Genomic DNA, 13,016 nt, shown 5'->3' on the forward strand with positions numbered 1-13,016 from the left:
ACTGTTACATCACCGTCCCAGAATAAGTCGAGGGTTGACGTATACAATTGCTTAACTACGGGTCATTTGGTCTTTTCTGGAGTGTCGTTTCATTGACAATCATACCACTTCTCATAGCTGTATGCATTTTGTATTTGTTTTTTATGTCAGCCTCACAAGATGTTTTGTAACTTTTTCTTGTTGTTCAATTCCCACAACCTACCTTTTTTTGTATTGTAACTTCTTTTTTTTAATTTTCTAAATATATTATGACACTTTAACATCGGTTAACGGTTGTTGCGGCCAATCTTTTGTCAATAAAAACACACAAGAGTACGTCTTTACAGCTGTAACTTCAAAGGTTATCTGGCCTTGATATGAACTTGAAGAAGACGTCGTCATATGTTGGATCAAGATAATTTCGGGTATATGTCTGAAGCAGATACGTTTGTAAAACGTCATTCAAGCCTTGTTACAGTATCATATAAAAAACTATATTGCCAACGCAAGAATAGAGTTTAAAATATGGAAACAAAATGAAATGTACAAGGTAATTTTTTGTCTAACTGTTGATGACGTTTCCACTCTAAACCAATTGGATATTGGATGTGTACTGATTGCTATATTAGTCTTATATACATTACTTTTTTCATTAGCTATTATTGGCATTTAACTAGCTATCATTAAATGCGAGTACTCACAGATATGTCCTGAGTGTCTTTTTGTTTTTGGATGTATAAGTACCCATCCACGTCTATTTTGTGTTTTTGTTTTATGTATTTCTATTTGTACTCCTTTGATAAGTTAATAAGATGCTGTCAATATTTTAATCCTGATTTGATTTTTTTTAAGTACTCTTAGTCTTCAAATTTAAGCTAAATCTAAGGTTTATATAATTAAGATTTTTTTTCTTTATGTGAGTTGTTTAAGTGCCTCGTACCGGTTTATTAGGTTAAGCTAATTTCAACTGTGTTTTATAATAGTTTCATACGTTGTGTTGTTTCTAACACCACTGTCACATGTAAGGAAAAGGTCAATCACACATATACTGATTCCGATGGAAAGTTCAAAACGGAAAGTCCCTAATTAAATGCTCAAACACATTAATATAGCTAGCTAAACCTCTCACTTGTATGATAGGAAAGGGTTGGAAAGTTGTCTCATCAGCAAAAATAACACATCTTTTGATGTTATTCATCTTTAAAAGTGAAAAGGCTGACGAATAACTTGTTTGCTAATGAATTATAATAAAAATGTCCTAATAATACTCCGAATATATTTTAATCATTAATTAATATGATATGAATTATGTTTAAAAAGAATCAATGTGAATGTCTTTTTTGATTCACTATTTAAAACAGCAACAATATAATCCTTGATAGTCTTATATAACAAGATAATCAGTGTATTGTTTTTGGTCTTCACGATTAACAAGTTTGGAGTGTAGTACTTTAATAAGGAGGTGGTTATTGACCACTGTTGGGATAAGGAGGTGGTTGTTGACCACTGTTGGAATAAGGAGGTGGTTGTTGACCACTGTTGGGATAAGGAGGTGGTTGTTGACCACTGTTTGGATAAGGAGGTGGTTGTTTACCACTGTTGGGATAAGGAGGTGGTTGTTGACCAGTTGTCGGGATAAGGTGGTGGTTGTTGATCAGTTGTTGGGATAAGGTGGTGGCTGTTGACCAGTTGTTGTATTTTTTTGAATCCATGTTGTTGAGAAATTATAACCGGCATTTGATGGAGTATAATACGTTATAGATGGCACGGTAAGAGCTAATGATAGCCTTTTTAGAATTTTCAACACTTTCTAACACTGCAAAAAATTCTACTTTCACAATTAACTGAAGTACTTTCATTTTACTATTCAGAACTTAATTTGAATGTGTATCATGACCGTTTACTTTTTTTGCTATTTTTAAAAACCTAAGGCCACTAGTGCTTTTAAGTCATTTATCAAGCAGTGAAAACACAATTTAAAAAAAAAATCTTAAAAACTCATTTTCATATGTTTGTAAAATTATTTCATGTTTTTCTACACTTGATTCATCCCTCAGTTTGGGAAAGTATGTTCAGTTGATACTGTATTTTTTGTCCAATCACACAAATCAGATACATTGATTTAAGTAGGGTTCACAAAAGAGCAACCTGAATTCTGGAATGCAAATACAACCGAGCCACCTATAGAAGCCACTTGGTCTGATGGATATCCCGGATTGCTTTTTCCTGAAGAATACAAAAATCGTACTGTTATAAGAAGTCAAATTGATGCTAAAACCAAAACTGTCGATCCTTGTCAAGTGCATGTATGGATTTTCATCGTGCATTTTTCACCATTTTCTGTCTTTTTTTTTATAAAATTTATTATAGTTTGTTTAATTGGCTTTTGTGATGTTTAAGGGTCTCCCGTGCTTCAGGCAAAAAGGAAAGATTGAAAGAACATTTTCAAGAAGTTCTCAATAGAAAAGAACCAAACAATACAGTTAGCATCGATATCACAGAAACACTATTAGAATTAGATATAGATCTTTATGCACCAACCAAACTAGAAATCCAGAGAGCACTAAAAAGTTTAAGGAATAAAAAGGCACTAGGCATTGACCAATTGAATGCTGAACTCTTTAAAGCTGATGCTAAGCAAACATCAGATATCCTTTACCCAGTTTTTAAAGAAATTTGGGAGAACAACACCATACCAGACAACTGGTCCGAAGGTGACATCATAAGGATACCAAAGAAAGGTGATCTGACTAATTGCAATAACTGGAGAGGTATCACTCTTCTCTCTATTCCTAGTAAAGTATTTTGCAAAATCCAAATTTCAAGAATTAAAACAGCTATAGACAGAACACTACGACAAGAACAGGCAGGTTTTAGACAAGGACGAAGCTGTACAGACCACATATTTGTCCTCAGAAACATCCTCGAAATGTGCAGAATGGCAAAGAAAAATAATCATCAATTTTGTAGATTTGGAAAAGGCTTTTGACAGCTTACACAGACCGGGGTTATAGACCATCTTAAAAAGCTATGGAATTCCTGAAAAAATAATACAACTCATCAAAGCCTTCTACGATAACTTTAAATGCACTGTAGACTTTGACCCAGACACTAGTTTTTTGGTAAAATCTGGAGTGAGGCAAGGATGTCTGATGTCATCTCTTTTGTTTATCATTGCAGTCGACTGGGTGATGAAATCAACAATGTCAAATACCAACAACGGAATAAGGTGGACACTCACTTCAAACCTAGAGGACATAGACTATGCAGATGATCTAACATTAGTATCCCATACTGAAAATCAAATGAAAGAAAAAACGGAGAGATTAGAACAGAATGCCAACATGATGTTTGAAAATCAGCTCTAAGAAAACACAAATAATGACAGTTAACATGCTAAATACACCAGACATCAAAGTAAATGGAGAACAACTGGAATTGGTACAGTCCTTCACTTACCTAGGTAGTGTTGTAACATCAGAAGGTGGAGCTGAACAAGACATCAAAACTAGAATTGGCAAGGCAAGATCAGCCTTTCATAGACTAAGAAACATCTGGAAAACACCATCAATCAGAAAAAAGACCAGACTGAAAATCTATAACAGCTGTGTAACATCAGTTTTACTCTATGGAGCTGAATGATGGAGAATGACCGAAAAAGACATTAACAGGTTATCCAGCTTTCACAACACCTGCCTACGTAGAATCATGAAGATATACTGGCCAAACAAAATAACTAACGAAGATCTTCATAAGAAAACAAAAAGCCAAGATATTGAAACCACTCTGCTACAGAAAAGATGGAGATGGCTTGGTCATGTCCTATGAAAACCACAAGGAGATATGACCAAAGTTGCATTAAGATGGACACCAGAGGGAAAAAGGAAGAGAGGACGACCAAAACAACATAGCGTAGAACAATAGAAACAGAGATGAGAGAGAGAGGTTTCACCTGGGGAATTATTGAGAAAAAAGCAGAAAACAGAGAGGAGTGGCGGCAACTTGTCCTTGCCCTATGTGCCAAAAGGCATAACAAGGACTAAGGAAGGAAAAGGTGCTTCAGGTGTATTTTTATTTGTTCACAATGGTATGGCGTATTTATAGATATATAATTATATTATATTTCCAGTGTCTGTTTAATAAATTGAATCATTAACCCATACGATAAACAATTGTTGAGTTAGATTGCTATCAAATAAAAAAAACATTGTGTAGGAAATAATAAAACAACATCGGCACACAATTAAAACACATGTCTTATGTTTAGATTCGCCTTCCGTAACAGGGTAACATGACGTGTATTGAAGTTATATTTTTATATAGTGGACGAGGTCTAGAGCGCTGGACATGAGGCTTATGGATTAGTGCTGACGTGTATAAATGGTGTAAGTTCAAATCATTTATTTTTAAATATGAAAGTCAGCAATGCAAACGCTGCTCCTTTGCTTTTGGTTTTAATAGATGTGTGTAGGGATTTTGTCATTAGCCAATAAGGCCATATCTAATTATTTCCAATCTGTTTATACATATTTGTTTATTTTCGTCATGAAAAGACGAAAATGCATACAAAAATTTACAAATAGCAAAAGTAAAACATGAAAATGCAATGGGAAATCGATAAGTAAATCCCTTGGTGCATAATAGTCCAAATTTTACGTTAAAGAAAACAAACACCTAGGCTTACCTCCCATATTTTGAGACACAGACTGTGTACTTCTAGCGGAAGCTGGAGTTTGAGATGTTAAAGTTGTTGATCTGACATAAAAACGTCTTCTAACATGTCTAAAAGCAATTCCAATGACAACACATACAACAACAAGGACGATAACTCCACCAACAGCGCCACCAATCGTTCCTCCATAATTGTGATCTGTTGATAGAGATAAAACAAATAAAACAATCATTGCATATATTTGATAACGCTTTCAATGGAATTAAAGTTGTTATGTTTATACTCAGTTATTTATTGCAATAGTTAGCTGTCAAGATGACGGTAATTGCATGGATTTTAAGCTTGCTTATGGACCATCAAATTTTTGTGTTTTGTCAAGACTTATCCTTGCATATTAGTTAAACCTATTTATAGAAGTTGCACTTGAATTTTGTTATGTTATTTTTTTAAATGATTCACAATTCATTATGTCAGGTCAGGCCCTTTATAACTGACTTTACGGTATGAGGTTTGTCCATTGTTGAAGGTCCCACGGTGAACCATAATCGTTTAAATCAACTTCATTTGCAAAAAAGTTAATATTTTGTGATAATTCGCATTTGTTTATATCCAAAACAAAACAGGAGACAACAATTACACGACTCAAATATTGTATGAATGGTCCAACCATGATAAGTTTTATTTTTTTTCTATGATACATTTACTTTGAAAACATACATCTGCTCGGTTAATCTTTCATAACTGTGATTTTGTTTAGCATGTTTGATTCGATCGTCACTGACCAGACTTTTCAAGACGAAAAGCACGTTTGGCGTACAAAAGGCAATGTCTGGAATGTATGATGAGTTTATTGAAGGACTAGACTGTAATTTAAATAAAAACTTACACGAGTATGTCTTTACAGCAGTCACTTCCAAGGTTATCTGACCTTGATATAAACTTAAGGTAGACGTCGTCAGAACTATAGATATAATGTCGTTTGGATCTGCACACCATTTATCTGTTGGATCACCATGACTTTTAGAGTATGTCTGAAGCAGGTGAAAATTGATAATTTAGAAAAAACAAAAATCAAGTATATTACACAAGAGCATAGAGAACATATTATTACCAAAATTAAAATCACAAACAAAAACTGAACTCCTAGGATTTCAAAACAGAACGCCTACAATCAACAAGCAAAATCAATGCTCAAACACATCAAACGAATGGCAAAACATTTCATATTCCTGACTTAGAAAATGCATTTTCTCATGCAGAAAATGGTGTATAAAACCTGGTTTTATAGCTAGCTATACCCCTCACCTGTATATGACAGATGCATCAAATTCCATTACATTGACAACGATGTGTGAAAAAAACAAACATACATAATAGGTTAAATGTCAAAAAAGGATAACAACAGTATTATAGTCCTAATCACTCTAAAACATCAATGACTGAGCAATATGAGACCCGCATTGTTAGTAAATTCGGTGGAAAGTTAACCGACTGTAGCAATTTTTTTCCTATTTGAAAAAGATTCCTTTGTACGTACAATGAAGCTTGAGTCTGCTTGACATTCCCTTAACACAATTGTGTCAAACGAGGATCTCACGAGAGGAATAAAGTGGAATAAAAGATAAAATGTTTATACATGTATACAATCATATCCACATGTATAAAACCATCTCTCATTTACAATGCATCTGTAATCAAAGACAGAGATAGACAATAATGAATGTAGATAATCTAAAGGGGAAACGGTACTATTTATTATGCCGTAGGCGACAATACTAACATTTTCAAAATTTACCAGTTTTGACAATAAAAACCTGAATAAAACAGTTATTTGTGGTGTTAGTACTTTATTACTCTATTTTAAAGATTGAAGCCAAATAATATCATTACCAATTTCTAACGGAGCTTGTTTATGTCATCTAAGCCCACCGTCATTTTACACCAAGTTTACGAAATTTTGGAAGCCTTTTCGAATAATTCTCTAGAAAATATTTCAATAGGTTTTAAAATTGTATATTTACACACTGCAATTATTCATAGAAATAAAAAAATATATTGTACCCTAACATCCAATCACAGCCCTTCTAAGTTGACTTCCTTCACCTGTCTTGGGTATACAAAAAGCCAACTTAATCCTGGGGAAATGTAATAGTACCGTTTTTCCTAAATTAACTTCCCATAATAATTTGTAAATTTCAAACTAGCTATCATTCCGCGTCAAATAGACCATCATCGCATTTCAGCGTAGACTACACACTTTAGTGTGACCATCGCAATTCAACTCCGTGTCCTATATATATATATATATAGCGCACCGGAAACAGTGCAGGCGATTTGGCGTCACGATATCTCAGTAGAATGGGTTCGAATCCCGGCGAGGAAAGAACAAAATAAATTTGCAAAAGCAAATTTACAGATCTAACATTGTTAGATTGATGTTAAGACGGGTTGTATAATCATAATGTACACAGCCACGTATCACCATCATTGCTGGTGATCCGATGGATAAATCTGTTGAAGAGTCGTCACTGACTCAGACGTACTTATAAATATAATTATTTTCTGTGACTGTATCTTGCATTAATTTGTAATATCCTTTACTATAAATAATTGAGCTGATCTGTAACAATAACATCTCCACGCCTTATATATCAAGTACTGTATTACGACGTAAGATTAAAACTGACGAGGAAAGGTAACACACGGCCACCGAAGGTTTATTATTGTGAAGCCCAGGTGGTCGTGTGGTCTAGCGGGACGGCTGCAGTGCAGTCGATATGGTGTCACGATATCTCAGTAGCATGGGTTCGAATCCCTGCGAGGGAATACCAAAAAATTTGCGAAAGCAAATTTACAGATCTAACAATTTTGGGTTGATGTTTAGACGAGTTGTATATTATATATACGAGTCTAAATTGAAAACTACGTTCAAACCTATGATTGCGTTGGATAAAAACAGCAATTTTTATACGTGTGCATGTAAATCAAATTTCGTTGTAGAAGGGTCTAAGAACAGCACAAACAACATTTTCCAAAAGACCAAAAAAGTGAAAAAGTATATTTAAACAAAACGCATTTGACTAACAGGTCGAACAACTGATGTTCTTTAACCCTGCTTACTGCCATTGGTGATTGCCAAATAAAATTGATCACAAGAAGTAACAAAAAGGATCCTTATATAAATTTAATTCTAAACAGTAATAAAAAGTTAACTTGTGGCCACGATGTTTAAACAAATTTCATATACAGATATATATATTGGCGTTTTTCAATAAAAACGTTTTTTCTTGTCCCAGCAACTTTTAAAAACACGTGTTTGATCTTTGCAAGTATTTTTTGTGCAGTCAGTACATTGAATTAGATTTAACATTTTAAAGCAAAGAAACAGTTTATTTTTTAGAGGGATTGATAAGATATCGACTCCTGAATGGTCCAAAACAACCAAAATGGCATGTCCCTAGACCGCCTGTTCAACATTCATACTCTAAAATATCGTAAAAAAATGAAGAAATAAATGTTTTTTTTACTCTACATCAGTTCTTTAATAATTTAAAAGTATGTTCAGAGCCAACATATTTTAATAAACAGCTTTCAATATAGGATTTTTAATTTCAGAAGGTGTGTCCCTCTCAAAATGTCCACTACGAAACGAAGTAATTAAAATTTGCCAATAAACAGTTTTATAAAATCAATGTAATTTTTGTTTGCAAGTGATATAAACATTAGGGTCTTACAAAAGAAGTCATACTTTTATAATGACAATTAAATTGTTGGTAAGAAAAATTTAGCACATCAAATGGACCAGACTGATAACGTACTTTTGTAAATGTCCACTACGAAACGGGTCAAATCTCCTTCAGTATCTGAAAATTTAAAATTATGAAAAAAATATCAGTGTACATCTTAATAAATGCTTTGATGAATACAATCAGTCTTGTTACTATTGCAATATAGGGATTGTGGGGAAAAAATAAAACATGCGAATACGTCCCCTACGAAACAAGTATGGGAGAAAAACGTTTCGTAGTGGACACTACCACTACCGTGCAGTCTTTTTTTAATCTTTTTTCCATTATATTCGTGCAAAACAAATAACAAGGGTTAGTTTTATGTAATTTTCATTATGTTTTTATTAACATATGATAGGGTTGATGTCAACTACGAAACTTTTCGTCCACTACGAAACGGGTTTGTCCACTACGAAACGCATCAAAATGTCCACTACGTAACATGAGTTGTACCTTCATATGTGAAGAACTGTCTATCTTTATCGATAAAAATGGTTTTCCAATTCAGAAAAAAATGAGATTCAGTTTTTAGTCTTTAAAGTAAACAAACTGGAATGTCTATAGGAAACATTTAAAATTGCAAAAAATATGTGTGTTTAGAAGAAGTTTCGTAAAAGTCCCCTCCGAAACAGTACACATTATGAAAATAATATCATTTTAAAGAATATTTAAGATTGCACTTTTTGTTTACAAACAGGTCTATTATAGAGGTATTCAAAATAACTCTTAAAATTTAATTGATTTTCAAATTTTTTTAGGTCTGAAAAGTACGCTTTTATTGAAAAACGCCCATATACAACTCGTCTAAATATCAACCCAACAATGTTAGATCTGTAAATATATATATATATATATATAACTCCTAAAAATTAATGCAAGATACAGTCACAGAAAATAATTATATTTATAAGTATGTCTGAGTAAGTGACAACTCTACAACAGAATTATCCATAGGATCATATATATATATACACGTGACGTTATGACGGCGTGCACAAAGCTGAGTCTACAAATGTAACGTCTTCAAATTACAAAAACCATTTACGACGTCGGTATTTTCCCTCAGAAACCGTAAGCGTAACAATTACACTGGACACTTAGTTTACAACATAATTTTAAGCATTCACGTTCAACATATTTCTTTTTTTTTCCAAACAAAAATGTACAGCAAATGCACATTTTGAAAATATAAATAAATATTTGCTACAAGCAGTATAATGGAAATAATTAGCGACGATGTCGTGGATACTTTTCAGAAAACAGCGTCAAAGCGCCATTTCTTTAGATTGTAACATAATAGCTGGACAATTAAAATATTCAGGTGTTCAGTCTGGACTATCGAATCATTTATATGTTGCAGATTTTATTAAACCTCTGGTTTTGCACATTACGAATACCCAGTTATTTTTAAAAATAAAAAGGTAGCAGTTGACCATTTTTTTCTTACCGATTCTTCCATTTTGATTATTAGTCCTTCCAAATTACTACTTCTTACACATACCGAAGATTATTCCAAGCATATCTACTATGGTCGTTTTTGATTTTTTTTGCGGTAAATTGCATATAATGTCAGAGTCCGAATCTATACAATTCTATTATACCAAATGTGGAATACAATGTTAAATTTGTATAAGTTTAAGGTCAAAAACTCTATTTTATACTAATTTAATGTTACAAGTTACACCGATTTTTTGCCGTTTTCTATATGTCCGTTTCATGCTTTATAGATTAAATATTAATTTTCCTTACTAGTAATGTGGATTCTTATGGCATGCATTCATCATTTTATCATGAAAAAAACTGCTTCAAAACATATTAAAAATACATATAAATATTATATGTTTAAAGTATTAAAAAAGGGCATTTTACAGTTGCCGTCAACTTTGTGCACGCCGTCTATAGAATGATAGATAAAACAAGATGTGGTATGAGAATCAAGGAATTAACTCGCTATCCAAGTTACAATTTGTAAATGTTAACCATTAAAGGTCAAGGTACGGCTTTCAACACGGATGCTGGACTCACATCGAACATTAAGGTATAAATAAGGGCTCCGATATGACTTGTGTGAAATGTATAAGAACTACCCTTAACTCCAAATATTTCAAATACTAGCTTCACGAAGAAAAAACACAACACAATAAGACATAGGGCAACAACTGAAGAAGGCTTTTGACAGGCATGAGAATATATGATAAATATCGATTGGTGAAAATATGCATAAAAGAACATATCATAAAAATCTGCACCAGAAAATTCCTTTAAGCCTTTAAGTTGTGGTATGATTTCCAATGAGACAGCTTTCAGCAAGAGACCAAAATGATCTTAAAAATATGTATGTGAGGCTGTTACTATCGAATGGAAATTTACAAAACACTGTTCAAAGTAGGCAACTATCATCGTACGGCATACCTTTTCTAGATAGGTGGCACGTTTATTGGTGTAATATTTCATAGTGACTCCGTAATCTTCAATCGTCCTGTTTGTTGCCTTTACGCATACTTTATATGTGTCCATTGAATTATCCGAATCATAACCATTGAAAGAAACTCTACAACTGCTAAAGTGGTCATAACCGCTCCAAGATAATTGGTAGGAGTGGTCCTCAGTTACGGAATGAACGGAAAAACAATCACCAAAGTGAACTGAAATAAAGATCATAACCCTTTATAATTTGTTTATGTTTAACTGATTTCGAACACTAATGACATCATATTCATTCAAAGTTTTCATCATATATAAAGTGAAATTAGGGCTTTATTTCGCCCCCGCCCATTTTCTTATGAGCCGATTACAAAACCAGACATAGAACATCCATATGAAAATGTATTTTAAAACTTTCCATTTGATTTTATTTGTAAATTTACTTACAAGAAGGAACTTTATGAGTTCATGTTCCACTTCAGGAACGATATACTTATTTATCCCTTGTTCCAAGCCTTACGCCACTGTCCGTAATGTAGAAAGTCTGACGAACTACACTTATATACCATCAAAAATGAAAGTGGCCACATCCGTGTTCTTCCTCAACCTTTATATATTTAATGTATTATTATCAATTACAAATTACATTTCAATATTATGAATGAACACGAATGCGACCACTTTAATTTAAGACGGAAACCGTTTAAAATTTAACTAAAATGCTAAAATTGTGAAGATGTCAGTAATTTAGCATGACTTAATGATAGTAGTACCCGATATATGTGCATTGTAAATGTCAAAATCAGCCCATATTAGTCTGCTTTCCAATAAATAGCTAAAACAGAAGTTTGTAAAACTGCTATATTTTGGGGCTAAAAATGGTTCTTACTGAACCTACTCCTTTGCAAACCTTACTTTTTTTTATTATCTGAAATTGAGACGCAACAAATATGTATAAGTGTAAACACGCCTTTTACCGCCAGGCGTCAAACAGTCGTTTTCCTCTACCGTTAGCGTCAAAATAGATAATATGTTATTGTGAATCGTCAAAATATATTTATCATGATTTGCCCCAAGTCTCTATAAATTAATCGGTATCGATTTTTTTAAAGAATTAACGTGATTATCATTATATCGTCATGAAAAATAGTAATTACTGTGAACGTTTACCGGTATTTTTAATGAAAATACCCCTCTTTACGATCCTCCTGTATTACATATTTTGAAATCACTATCTCGGCTATCCAATAGTATAAATATATCGTAAAGTTGTTAGCCAAATAGAGGTCCATTGTGTTACCAATATAGTATTTTCATCAGTTTCATGTTATCTATAAGACGGACTATATAGCATAATCTAGAAAATCAAAATAACATTTATTGTTTCTAATCGTTGTCCTTTTCTTTAAGAATGCTAAAATATCAAGGATATCATATATATCTTAAAAACTATTTATTTTGTTAACTTTTCTTCAAAATCTATTTATTTGGTCAAAAAAAATATGCTGATAATACATATAAACGAACAATTGTAGCATTAGAGACAAGCAGACTAATGAATTAAGGATCCTCCAATCGTATAAACCGGTAAAGAGATTTAAAGGTTAAAAAGTGGTCTTCATTGAAACGTCAAAACCATGTCAAACGGAACACTCCGAATCTACATTCGTTGTTTCTATAAATTTAATGAATGCAACAAAAACAAAAAAAGATTAATATGATTAACTTACCACTATTGTCAAACCATGCTGTGACATGCTCACAAAGACCAACCATTACTGATAAGGTCAAAACTACTCTCATGTTTAATGCTGAATTCTTTTAAAATAAATAAATTAAAAAAACCCACATAAAACACTATCAATTAATTCAGATTTTTATGCTATTTATTTCTTTCAATATTCATAACATTTCTGTGATGAGAATATGAAAAATAAAAACATTATGAACTGGGTATCGATCAATCATGAAATACTAAAATTAATCAACATGTTACTCTTATTGCTGATCTTGAATAGGAGGTACACTAGAAAGGTCTTAAATACTAGTATTCTTTAAAGATCACATGTTAAGTATTTTTTTTCTTCAATTAATACTGTTGAGAAACAGAAAATTATAGTATCTCATAAATCAATATCAATACAAAATGTAGT

General features: G+C 32.6%; 1 protein-coding gene across 1 annotated transcript; it reads right to left on the reverse strand.

Annotated features, from left to right (window-relative positions):
- Positions 1–2,078: 2,078 nt before the first annotated feature.
- Positions 2,079–12,678, reverse strand: LOC134713868 (uncharacterized). Its single transcript, XM_063575155.1, has 5 exons — positions 12,594–12,678; positions 10,852–11,084; positions 5,538–5,682; positions 4,664–4,849; positions 2,079–2,205 (listed from the first exon to the last, which is right to left on the reverse strand). The coding sequence occupies exons 1-5, from the start codon at positions 12,664–12,666 to the stop codon at positions 2,102–2,104; spliced, it is 741 nt and encodes a 246-aa protein (XP_063431225.1). The 5' UTR covers positions 12,667–12,678; the 3' UTR covers positions 2,079–2,101.
- Positions 12,679–13,016: the final 338 nt, after the last annotated feature.

The sequence above is a fragment of the Mytilus trossulus genome, chromosome 4 (assembly GCF_036588685.1).
Source record: "Mytilus trossulus isolate FHL-02 chromosome 4, PNRI_Mtr1.1.1.hap1, whole genome shotgun sequence".
In the NCBI taxonomy this organism is placed as follows: Eukaryota; Metazoa; Mollusca; class Bivalvia; order Mytilida; family Mytilidae; genus Mytilus; species Mytilus trossulus.